General features: G+C 41.5%; 1 protein-coding gene across 3 annotated transcripts in view; it reads right to left on the bottom strand.

Annotated features, from left to right (window-relative positions):
• Window positions 1-12,490, bottom strand: part of plxna2 (plexin A2) — a 163,658-nt gene that overhangs the window by 28,782 nt on the left and 122,386 nt on the right. For all 3 annotated transcript variants that reach the window (XM_058642577.1, XM_058642576.1, XM_058642578.1), the window contains exons 16-19: window positions 10,803-10,970; window positions 8,141-8,234; window positions 1,461-1,700; window positions 389-532 (exon numbers count right to left, since the gene is read on the bottom strand). In XM_058642577.1, coding sequence (XP_058498560.1) covers window positions 389-532; window positions 1,461-1,700; window positions 8,141-8,234; window positions 10,803-10,970 — 646 coding nt within the window. The remainder of the gene's footprint in view (window positions 1-388; window positions 533-1,460; window positions 1,701-8,140; window positions 8,235-10,802; window positions 10,971-12,490) is intronic.

Below are 12,490 nucleotides of genomic sequence, written 5' to 3'. Positions count from 1 at the left end.
GGTTGCGACATCCATTACATGACAACGGATATACAGCAACGCAAAAGTCTTGTCGGCTGAAATTGATTCTGAGTGCAAACACATGTGGCCACCTACGCTCTGAGGTGGAGAGGAAAATGAATCTGTGGCTTGCACTAAATACAAGAGCAGGCCAGTAAATAAAGTAGTGAAGTAGATTGTGGCAGAACAGTTTGTTAGCTGTGGCACGCTCATGCCGTTCCCCCTTTTGACCCCCTTCCTTTGGCTGAATGAGCAACAGTGAAGGCGTGACTAATGGAGTTCAGGGGTCAACTGTTACCGGGGAATAAATCAGAAATAAATGGAGAGAATGAAACAGGGACGTGGGGAGACATTTATAAAAGATGGACAATAATGAACATATACTGACCATGACTTTGTATTGTCCGGTGAGGTTGGGTGGCTCACACAGCAGCTGGCTCTCAGACACAGTGACGGAACAGGGGGTCTCTCCAATCAGTACCGTGTAGTTAAGCTTTACCCCTCCTGATGCTGGGGGAACCAGGTTTCTGCCCTATGGGCATGTGGAGATGGACAGAGGGGTGTGAAACACTCACACTCACATCATTGTTATTAACAAAGCCACAAAGCAAATATATCACACAGTCATTCATCTTCTACCACTTCATCCTCCACATGAGGGTTGTGGGGGCGCTGGTGCCAATCCTAGTTGACATAAAGTCATACCATACCATATAAATTAGATCCTATAGGTTTGATTTTATACTGAGATCAAACAAGGCGATATACTGTATTTCTAAAGAGGCAGGAAATAGGAACAGCAGCTAATAAACAAATGAATAGGTTAAAATATTTATTTTATCTGTTCTAAATGTAATTTAAATGGATACATTTCAAGTTTTTAATAGTCCTACCAGCATGGGAGTGGACAAATATGCTTTATGCAAAGTATTTCTGCTGCCATGGCTGGGTAAGAGGAACAAATCATTCCCCCTGCCCAACAAACTGTCAAATACATAACACATTTTCACTGTCTAATGATCTCCTCTGCTCCATTTCACTCGCGTGGCTGCAGCATTAACATGGCGCAGGCAGAGTGATTCAGTGACGCAGAGAACCAGCCAGAATTATTCCTCACACTCCCTCGGCAGAGCTACAGCTGCCTTTGTTCATTTCATCCTTCTGTATGAAAACGTTTAAGTTATATAAGCATCTAGCAATAGATTCAGCTGTTTTTTAAGAGTGACACTGACTGACTGAATGGCTTGCAGCAGTCATTATACCATTAAGCAACAGTACATGGTGGAGAAATATAAATTCTAAAATGTGGGGATTGAACACAATCAACTCAAAATCTCTGATCACTGACTTTATATATACATGGCATCTCTGAGCCATGAGTCAGCGTCTTGCGCTAGGACATTGTGATAAGTCTTTTGTGAGGGTTAAACCAATATCATCAATATCATCAATCCATATACCTTGAGAATGATGGGTGAACCTGGTTTTTGCTCCAGGACTCCAGAGTTGCTGAGAGGCTCAAAGTAAGGGTTGGGGTAGTAGAGGAGGTTGGTGTTGTTGTAGACCAGCAGTGCCTGGACGTTGTTGAAGATGAACCCGAACTCGTCTGCGTGTTTCACTGTGTCCAAGCCTGGGTTATACTCTGCCATCAGGGAGGGGGCGAAGCAGCTCATGCTCGTGGTGTTTAACACTTTACACACCTAAAGAAAGAGAGAGAAATGTGTGAGATTATCCCCTAAAAGTGGTAAACGTGGTCCCCACACAAGCTGTCTATGATGGTCTCTGCATCCTGAAGTGAAACAAGGATTACGACTCAGTTATCCAAGATAAACTCAGACAGCTAAGCAATGCTACAAATTGGTTTTCTTTCTCTCTGGCTGTAAAATAAGACACAAAGTTTCCGGCTGATCTGCAGTTAAACCCCTTTGTTTGTGATTTTAAAATGAGCCAATGACGGGAGCTCAACAGCCTAGAACCACATGATCAACTCTTCACTCATTTCAGAGAAAAGGATTCATTGTCCGTCATTATTATTATTATTATTGCCATTTTTATTCGAGAGGAAGCCTCCGTAAAATCAAAAAGAATTTGCTTTTACTGCTTCACTGAAAAACACTAGAGGACTCGGAGAATGGAGGCATTGCTCCTCTGTTTCCGCAGGTGGAGATTGAGCTACGGTTCTTTTATTACTTCTCTCCAGTTTGCCCAGATGAGAGACCTGTCTTCCATCCATCCTCCCCAGCTCAGCTCTGGAAAGAAGGGGAGTAAGGATTGATTGCTGCACAGATACTCTGCTCAGAGAGGTTTTTATCTCCTTTCACTCCCTCTCGGCTTCTCTCTCGCTCTCTCTCACGCTCCTTGGGGAAGAAACTTAATTAGAGGTAAATATCATCAAAGCTGCTGATCGCTACACAACCACACCTCCTACCTGTTGTCTGCTGCTGCTGCTGCTGCTGCAGAGAAAGCCAAGAGAGATCGATGTCACCTTATGCTGCACAGGCTACACCAAGTGTGGTGCAAGGCGGTGGGTCGCCTCCTAATACTAAAATAAATAAAATCTACATGTGAAGGTATATTCTGATGAAAGAACAACCATATCAATTGTGCACGTGATTTTCTGGTTCCAGATTATTATCCAATTATATTAATACAAAGTTAATTGATTCTTCAATTTTCCCCAATGATCTTTTTTTACAACGATATAAAACAGAGAGGCAGTTGAGAATCTGGAGACATGAACCTTCTTATATTTGTGCTTGAAAAATGACTCCACAACAGTATTTCAGTCAAAAGAGATGGTGAGTCATTTCCCAGTAGTTCCGACGGAGCGATTCATCAACAAATCACTTCTGCTGTGTATATGTGACTATCAGTAGACTGGAAGACAGCCAAAGATCCAGATTTATAGGCATCTGTCACAGCACAACACAGAAATACCACTGTACTGTACACCAGGCTGCAGCTTTACGACGAGGCCCGAATGCTCAGCAGCAGCTTTGCCTTTTAACACGAGTGACACGATAAGCCCTTTACAAAAATAACATAACTATGTCGGGCTCCTGACACACTTTTACCAAGTGTAGTTTGTGTGAAATCACATTAACCCTTAGTGCTCACGCGGCACGGATCTGTGCCGCAGGTGCATCCATGGTAAATGGACAACTCCCTATATGGACATTCTGGTGGGGGGGGGGGGGGGGGTTTATAGGTCACATATTCAGGCATAAGTTATGATTCATATAGTAGTGATGTAAAGTAGCAATAATTGTGCAGAAGTCACAGAAGAGACTGTTTCTCTTTTCTTTTTGTTCCTTAAAAACGAGCCAAGTGAAAGCCGAGCTGTGACGTGTTTTCCAAAAATCCGATTTTAAACATTTTGAGTACTTTTTTTACTCAGGCGTGTTTATATAGTTAGTGAAAATGGAAAAAAAAGGTTTCAGCAGATTGTCTAGGTGCTGAAAAAAAGGATAGAAGGCACTATATTGTATTTCTTATACGTTTGAACATAGTCATGGAAAAAAAGCAGCCAAACTGCTCTGTGTTCTAAGGGTTAAACCTCTGAAAAGTGAGTTTCTGAAAAAACTGACAAAAAGTGACAAATCAAATCTAAAAAAAACACACGTAATGTTTTGTATACATATATATATATATATAATAATTTTATTTTTTATTTTTTTATAATTTCACACCACACCTCATTTGTTTTTCCATTGGGAATAAAGAAAAGACTCATGAATATATATACTGTGCTATAATACTGAGTTCCCAAGTAAAGCTTTAAAATGGCTGCTCTCTTTCCTGTTGGCATGATGACACAGTGTAAAGACAGGTCCAGATGCTCCTGCAGCTTCATGACTGTCACGAAGAAACAGCAAACAGCATTTGCAAGTCAAGTACAGTTCGGACCATCTGCTCTGCCTAAAATGGATACTGTGGGGTGTTTTTTTTCCTCCTTCGCTGTCCTTACTTTCTCTCTCTCTCTCTTTCTTATATAAGTCCTCTCTTTCGTTGAATCCTGTCAGCACAGATGACGCAAAAAGTGATGGGTATGTGAGACGCTGTTGGATTTACAAAAGAAAATGGGGGTATTTGGGTTCCTCTGTGAGTGGAGCAACAAATGGTAAATGGATATAAAATATTCTTGGTTATTCTATAGGCCAGTTTAATGCAACTCCATTCGTTTATGCAGAATGCCACAATAAACACAGAGACTCCAAACAATATTGTGTATTTTTGTCTTTTTCTAGTACATTAGACAGCTATACTGTAAATGATTTCCAGGGAATCTGTAAACACCTCAATGAATGAAATCATTTTCATTTTGCAGGTTTTAACTGTGACAATTCACAATATAATGACATGTTTTAGTGTGCGTTTTATTGTGAAATTACTGTAGATGAAACCCCTCTACTATTGTGAAGTGGCAGTATTTATACAGGAAATACAAATCAACAGTAATTCACTATTAAATGGTACAATAAGCTACAGAGAAAGTACAGTAGGACACAGTAACCGACATTATATATACACGGTAATGCGCTGTTAAAGGAAGTCATTTACTGTGTAGTGCATCCATTTCTTCAGGGCATGTGGAGAAAAGAAGCCGCACATTGTTCAGCATTGATAAAGTGAACTGAAGTCAACAGAGAGAGAAAATAATTGGAATCGTGGCCTCATCTGTCTTCTTTCTCTCGTGTTTGTACAGAACCAGGGTGTTTTAAGGCAGTAGCACTCAAACCCCACTGGCTGAATACATTACCATGATCTACTGTGCTGCTACAGCCCACTCAACCATCCAAAGGTCTCTGGCCAGGGTAGAGTGTGTGAGGGAGAATGTCGGAGAGGAATAAAGGAGAGGATGCACCCGTCAGTGGAGATGTGTGTGGGAGAAATGGGAGGAGGTCACAGAGTCACAGAGGTCTAACATTCACTGGCGTTGGCTACTGTCCTTGCTTCTCCTACACTTTGTCTATTTTCCCGCCCGCCTGCCTGTCATTCATCGTTATTTCTTATCCATCCATACACGCAAAGTCAGAATTTTAATGTTTTTTTTTCCTGTTGTGACTCATTTGGAACACGCTCCCTGAGCACTGCTTGTTCTGCTTGTTTTAAAGTCAAAACCATGATTACATAACGGAGATGTCAAAGGGGAAATTTTCTTCTGCCATCTGTACTGTGGACTCTCAAGATGCCATGATGATTCATACTAATGATGCTGATACTACTGAGATAAGATGTAATTGTCGGTCAGATAAATACAGTATACACACAATTAAAGGGCGGTTTCAACTTTTTTCCCCCCACCTGGTCAAATGAAGAATAAAGTTAAAATCATTATGATGCTGCTGTGTTTGTTTAATTCACATTCTCATTCATCATTAAATTTGACGTTGAAGTTTTTTTTTTTAATTCATTAGGTTTTTTGATCTTTTTGATTTTTGTTTTCTTTAAAGGAAGTGACTTTGTGACTTTTTGTCAGTTGTATTTATTTTGTTTTTGTTTTTGTGGTCCTTCAATGAGTAGTGACGGCTCATTAGTACTTTTTTAACGTCTGAGATCAGATATCGAAAATATGAGTATCTACCAATACTGATATCAGCCCACTGCAGTCTTTTTTACAAAATGAAACTCATCTGTTTTGCATTTTAAAGTACATCACAGTGGCACATTTCTCTCTTTGCGGTCTTAGAGAAGCATTTATGTGATATTTACCGGTTTTTGGATTTTATATTGTTCTTGCACTGATGTCCAATCCAGTCATTTTGACCAGAATCAGACGGGCCCGATTGATTGTCCATTATCATCGCTCATTGCCTTGATCAGCAGTGTCCTCTTATGCTCAGACAATCAGCCGGAATTGTCCTTGAATTGATCGGAGGCTGGCACACTGCTGCGGAACACCTTGTACGATAAGCAGCACAGCTGTGAATGTGCCTGAAGTGCCAAGCCTGACACTCCAGACCTACGTGCAGTAAATGCACTAAATGAAATCTGTCAGGGACAGGGAATGTTATGGAGCGCTAAAATATCCCTTTTAGCTCTAAAGATTATGATAAATGTTTCAATTTCAACGTGATGACAGATACAGAGCAAATCACAAAGAAAATTGTCTCTTTTCCCCTGTCCCGGGTTTCTTTGTGAATCAGTGCCGGTGACACAAGGGAAGGAAAGAAGAGAAGCAATTCGGTTTGAGACAGGTGATCATTTGAAGGTTGGCTGACAGACAACAGCTCTTATTGCTATAGGTTGCTCTGCTGCTCGCCTTCCTCCAGTGACAAAGAGGGAAAAACGGTAAAATAAATGAAGGATGGGTAATTGTAACTTTAGCATTTAACTGAAATTCATTCTCCGTGGCTGGCGAGAGCAATCAAGACAGTGACACGAGCGTCTTTGGCGAGTTAGAAGAAATTACGGCTCAGTAGAGATGAACAAGTCTCTGTCTAGAAGCTGCGAATGCTGACAAATTAGACAGCACAGCTCCCACACACGAGTCAAATGGCATTTCACCCGGTCTCCAGCAATCTCTCACTCATGAAGTATTCTCTTTCTCCTCTGCAGAGATTATTACTTTACCAGACTTTCATAACTCACAAAGGTCCTTTGGGGAAACCGTGTCCCAATGTAGGGAACAGTGTAGCATGAAAGAAGCCCACAAACAAGTTATATATTTTTTAGTAAAGGGACGTTCCCTAAACAGGTCAGACACAGATTCCTAAAGTGGGGAGTTTTATTTCAGAAGGAAAGGAAGAACATTTTTTGAGATTCTATGAATGAGATGGGGAATTTAATTGGCTATAGTGTATATAGTTAAACCCACTTGCATAATAAAAAAACAAAAATGCACATTAATGGTGAGTGCATATACTATATACAGAGGGTATACATATGTATAGTTATTACCCCCATACAAAGTCCTGGGTTGGAGCCAAGAAAATCTAATTTGTTTTTTTATTTCTATATTGTTTATATTGAATTTCTATTCTTTTACTTAATGGCCCTCTAATGCATAACAATACAATACATAGTTTTTTATCACAATATGATATTCTCAGCAGAAAGTAATGTATTTTTTAACACCATTCCTCTTTAGTTATTCATCTGCCTTCCCCACCTTTCCCCAGATCAGTGAGAGGAAATCCAATCGTCTTAATTAAACAAGGATCCCCAGGACATGGGCTCAAAACCAATTTGTAACGATTTCCCCAGCCAGTGCTCTGATTATACAAGAACTCTTTATGCTGACCCAAGACTTTTGAATGCAGTAAATCTTCCACTGAAAGCCATTATTTGCCTCCTTGCCCCCGATCATGAACACCCCTGACATTTGTCAAAAGCCCTTCCTCACACTCCATTGTCCTCCAGTAAGCTCCTTCACACCTACATATGTTTAAAACCCTATTTTCTGTCATATTGTTGTTCTAGATGTGTCTAGATGCTCAGCAGGTGGTGCCTGACCACTTTACTTGAGAGTAAACTCTTCATTTACATACTACATGCAGACCACGCTCATCACCGGCTGCATTATTCAGATGCTACTTGGAGCGTTTAAGACGACTGGGTTCATGCTGAGTCATGCAGAGCTGGAGGGGGCGGGCTGTTAGGGGAGGTAGCCCTTAAGAAAACACACAGCTGAACATTACTTAGCTTCCGTCTTTAGCCATATATTTAGTGAGTTCAGGGGATCATACAGTGTGTACAAGGGACATTTTCTGGCGCACAATTATCCGAAATTTGAATATCCATTCAAAGTTAAGGAAAGAGATCATTTTACTGGAGCAATTTTACTGTATTCCTCTTCACTCCCTGATTGTAACCAATGAATTAATGCATAGTCACAAAAATTAACGTGGAACTGACAGGCCTCAAAATGTAGCCTATTTGTCCTGGATCTCCAACCCTACCTTTAAAGCAACATCACATAAAAATCTGTGGACTCATTCAACTGTTCGCTCAACTGTCACCGACAGTGAGACTGATAATGTCACATCTGTGTGCCGTGCAGGTGGAGGACACTTTTGAATATCTCTGAGGGAAAAGCATGACATGCAATATTAGTTGCAACTGGATTTCGGGAAAAAGTGACAGCCCTGGTGCACGTACAACACTGCTTCTACTGTAAAGACAACATTACGCTTCTTACGTTGACGGACTCTCGGCCGGCATATTTGACTCGGATCCTGGGCTCCTGGACCACATCCAGATTGGTTCCTGTGACCATCAGAGGGGTGTGGCCACTGCAGGGGGAAAAACAAATGGAAAAGATGGTTAAATGGATTGTAATTATTTTTGTCTAATCCTTTTGGAAACTCAAGAGGAAAGGAAAAAGGAATAGATGAGCAATTGTCAACTAAACCTCCAAACCCGATGTACCTCTTTTGCAAATTTGCAACATCAATCCAAAAAGGAACACGTCAAACTAACTCTCATCCTCCCTTTCTTTTGGGAGAGAATAGCCTTTGTGGAGGAGAATGATTAGAGACAATTTTAACTTACTTCACTGGCTGCAATCAATTGGCATTTGAAAAACCAAGGCAGCTCAAGCACACGAGGATGCAGCGGTGGTTCTTTGGGCTTTATAACGCAGCAGCACAAACAAAGGACACAAACAATGTGGGAGGGGAACTGCGGGATGTGTGGCTCTCGGTGAAGCCGCTTGGGTTGATGTTGATGTTTATTGTTTTTCATTGTTGCGCCAGTCAATGCGGTGTGCTGAATTTAGAGACAAGGCTGGAACTGTTGGATGTTCATGCACGTTCATGTCGTGGAGAATGTGGCGAGTGAGCCACTGTAGATGGAGCGTGCACCGTCTATGGGCCTATGCTGCAGGCTCATTAAATTATATAATCAGCTACTGTGGAGAGAAGACTTAAACAGTGACTGCTCTTCCTTTTATTCTCTTTTGTTAAACATGTTCTCTTCAATCTTTATGGATCTGTTTAAAACCAGTTGAATCCAAAGCTTTGAGTCGCAGCAGAACATGTAAAAATCAACAATCTGGCACATATTTCAGACATATAAGAAGATAAAGATAAACGACGGTAGCATAACATAAATATAATGCACAGAGAATAAAAGTGAAATAAGCAGGAGCATTTATCCCAGAGAATATCATTTAACATAGTCGGATAAAAGTAGCACAATAGTCAACTTAACTTTTTCCCACTTTTGTTCATATATTGGGTTTTTCAGCATCATACTCCTAGAGTCTTAACCTAACTGATAGTTCATTAAGGTTGGCAAATTAAAGGAAACAGTGTTTTCTTTACGTGGTAATTGACATCCACCTATACGTTCCCACAGAGAACACAATGCTGGGTCCTGAAGCAGTCACAAGTGATAAATGTCACGCAGCATCACTGAGTCAACCACCGAGACAAATGATGCTTGTACAACCTGAAATCTAATTTTAAACTTACTCCTTCAACATTCAACACATTATTTTAATTTCATTTAACCAGATACTGACGTGGCCACTCTTTCTGTATCATCGATATTGTACCATGTTTTATGGTCTTTTTTTCTCTATACACTATGAGAAGATAATTAGAAAAATGTTCCATTGAAGATCTAAATCTAGTGATTGAGACTGGAAAATGGTTACTGACATTATAAATCAAGTGAGAAATAGGCTCATTTTCTTCAATTCTAATGTTCTTTTTGCCCCCGGGTGGCTAACTGCCATTCCGTCCTACTTCCTTGGCTTCACTCTTTACACCAAAAGGCAACATCAATTTCCTATATACAGTTTATGAAGCTGACAAATAAAAAACTGTGCCATCATAAAAAAAATAATTAAAGTCATTTGATGCTATGAGCACAGGCCCATCTATTTTCAAGGGGGGGGCGCTGGTGCCAGTCCCAGCTGACATGGGGCTAAAGGTGGGGTACACCCTGGATAATCAACCATCCACTCTCACGATCCATTTAAAAATGCCCAACTTGCCAAATCTCAAAAACATTTTTGGAATGTGGAAGGCAGCCAGAGAACCCTGAGCACGCACACGTGGGGAGAACATGCAAACTCGACGCAGAACGGCCCATGAGACCCCTGATCTTCTAAAAATGGGACCGTGATAACACGTAGAGTTATATTTTTAACTTCAAGGAAACCAGACTGATGACCCTCTGCAACAGTGGGATAACTGTGAAACTGGTTACACACTAATGTGGATTTATCTTCTATGTAAGAAGAGCAGGTGTAAAAAGAAAGAGGAAAAATCACGGGCGGATGACTAATATGATATGTCCTTTCGTATCCGCCCCCCCTTCATTTCCATCCTCTTATTCCTCTGTGCAATCCCACTTCTGCAGCAGTGTCCCCTGCACTCCGTCTCTAAAGCCCACGCCATCTGCTGTGGACTCACACCTCTGATAGCACATTGTTCTACTAAGCCGCTATTTCATTTTCCTCCCTCTCCTGCTTTTAATTAGTCGTGAGTGGTGTATTTGTGTCTGTCTGCCAAAGATGTTCAACAGATGGATCAGCGCCGCCGCGTATGATAGGCGAGCGAAAAAATCGTAATCTCAACGGTGACCGTCCTCTCCGCTCTTTGTAGCTGTGGCAGTTCTATCAGATACAGCCTAATTAGAAGTGCGCTGAGCAGTAATTGAAAGTGCAATATTGACCCGTGTTTGGTTATTTCCACTGGCCTGGACAGTCTGGTTTTAATGCTCTGGATGGTGGGAGGGGAGGGGAGGGGGATGTGGGGATAAGGTCTGTGACCTTACATGTTCCAGTCGGTGAGTGGCTTTGTGTTTGGTGCCGTGTGCTTCCAGCACAACAACAGGTGTCATGACTTTACCTTGCAATGCTCCAGTCTGGCTCAATACGCTGGACAGTGGGGTCCTCGATGTACTCAAAGGTGAGGCTCTCCCTGATTTGGGCGCGATCCACGCTCACGCTGATCTGCACGGGGCCAACGCCGGACAGGGAAGGAGCGGAGTAGCACACGATCTCCGCCATGGTCCGTCTGGAATAGAAGCAGAATGGCAATTTTAAATCGGGAACTCTTTGATGGAACCAATGATGGAACCTCTGGAGTCAGGGACGAGCCGAGCTGAACGATTTTACTCAGTTCTGAGGAGAACTGAGACAATGCCTGACATGTGAACAGTTGGTATCTAGTGAGGGAACCTTGAAAGGCACTTAGTTTGTGTCTTATCCAAAGTTGTGGCTGTTAATATTGTACACCAGGTGTGGTTATATATAAGAATATGTGCATAATTACACCTAAAGTTGGCTGGTGATTAGAATCTCCTCTCGCAGTATCGACATGAATTAGTAATTGCATGTGTTTTCTGGACGTGTCACAGTGTAGAGATGTTCGTCAGAGCATCAAACACCACCTACTGCATCATGGACAACAGTCACATGTTGTACTTCCTTCAAGTCCTGTTCTTCATCCTCAGCAGCACAAATAAAAACCCGCTGTTCCCATAATTAACGCACGGCATTTGCACTTAATTCTGAAGACATTTCAAAGAACTGAAGTGATTTCGCACAGGTGCGTGCTACATTCTGCGCACACGGACGCACGTGAATATTTGCATCAGCTCCCTTCCTTCTGCATGGCCTCATGTTCTAACCCCCCCCCCTCCAATACCAGGAATGCAGTGGAGAAACACAAGCCAGTAATTAGCCCCATATCTCATTAAAACTGGCTTGACTCCTCAGCCTCACAACATTAGCGCGGCAGGGCTTAAAAAAGATGCCGACGCGAGCGGAGAGAAGATGGACGGTAAGAAGTAAGAAGGGACGGTGAAATTAAATAATGGAAAACTGCGGGGGGGGGGGGGGGGGGATAATATGAAAACAAAAACAAGCGGCTTTGAATAGATAAACTGATTGATGGAGAGAACGTGGATGGAAAAAGATGAAAGATTCATAGAAGGTTTTTCTGCAAGCTATTATTACATGATTTGATGCAGTAGGTCATCAAAACCTTATTAAGATTTACACACGCTTTTCTGACGAGGGAGAGAGAGCGAGGCTTTCCCCCCCGAGGGAGTTTTTTTCAGTAATGTCAGGGGAAAAAACATAAGAAAGCCATGAAATATAGCAGCTTATTTAATGGGAATAATTCACACCCTCATGGGACTTGTTTTTTTTTTTCCTCACATGCTCACAGCTTGCCATATATCTAACATTTTCTGACAGTGATGTATGTAGCAGCTAAAAAAAACTTTGTGATGTAGAGGCACACGTGCCTAAACACATTTTGGCATTGCCAAAGAAGATAATCTAATATACAAGGACATGACAAAAGGAAAGAAGTGACAAAAACGAATTGACTGTGAAATATCTCTTTTTTTGGGGGGGGGGGGGTTTCACACTTGTTTAATCACTTAATGTAGGTGGCAACTTTCAACCTTCATAGGAAGCAGATGAGTTTATCTCTCTCTAATACCCACATTGCGCGGTAATATTCAAACTGTAAAACTGTGAACTTCAAATTTGTCCCCATTCGCACTTCATTGAGTTTATATGATC

This window comes from Solea solea, chromosome 11, assembly GCF_958295425.1.
Source record: "Solea solea chromosome 11, fSolSol10.1, whole genome shotgun sequence".
Taxonomy (NCBI): domain Eukaryota; kingdom Metazoa; phylum Chordata; class Actinopteri; order Pleuronectiformes; family Soleidae; genus Solea; species Solea solea.
This window is presented reverse-complemented; position numbering and strand designations above follow the sequence as displayed.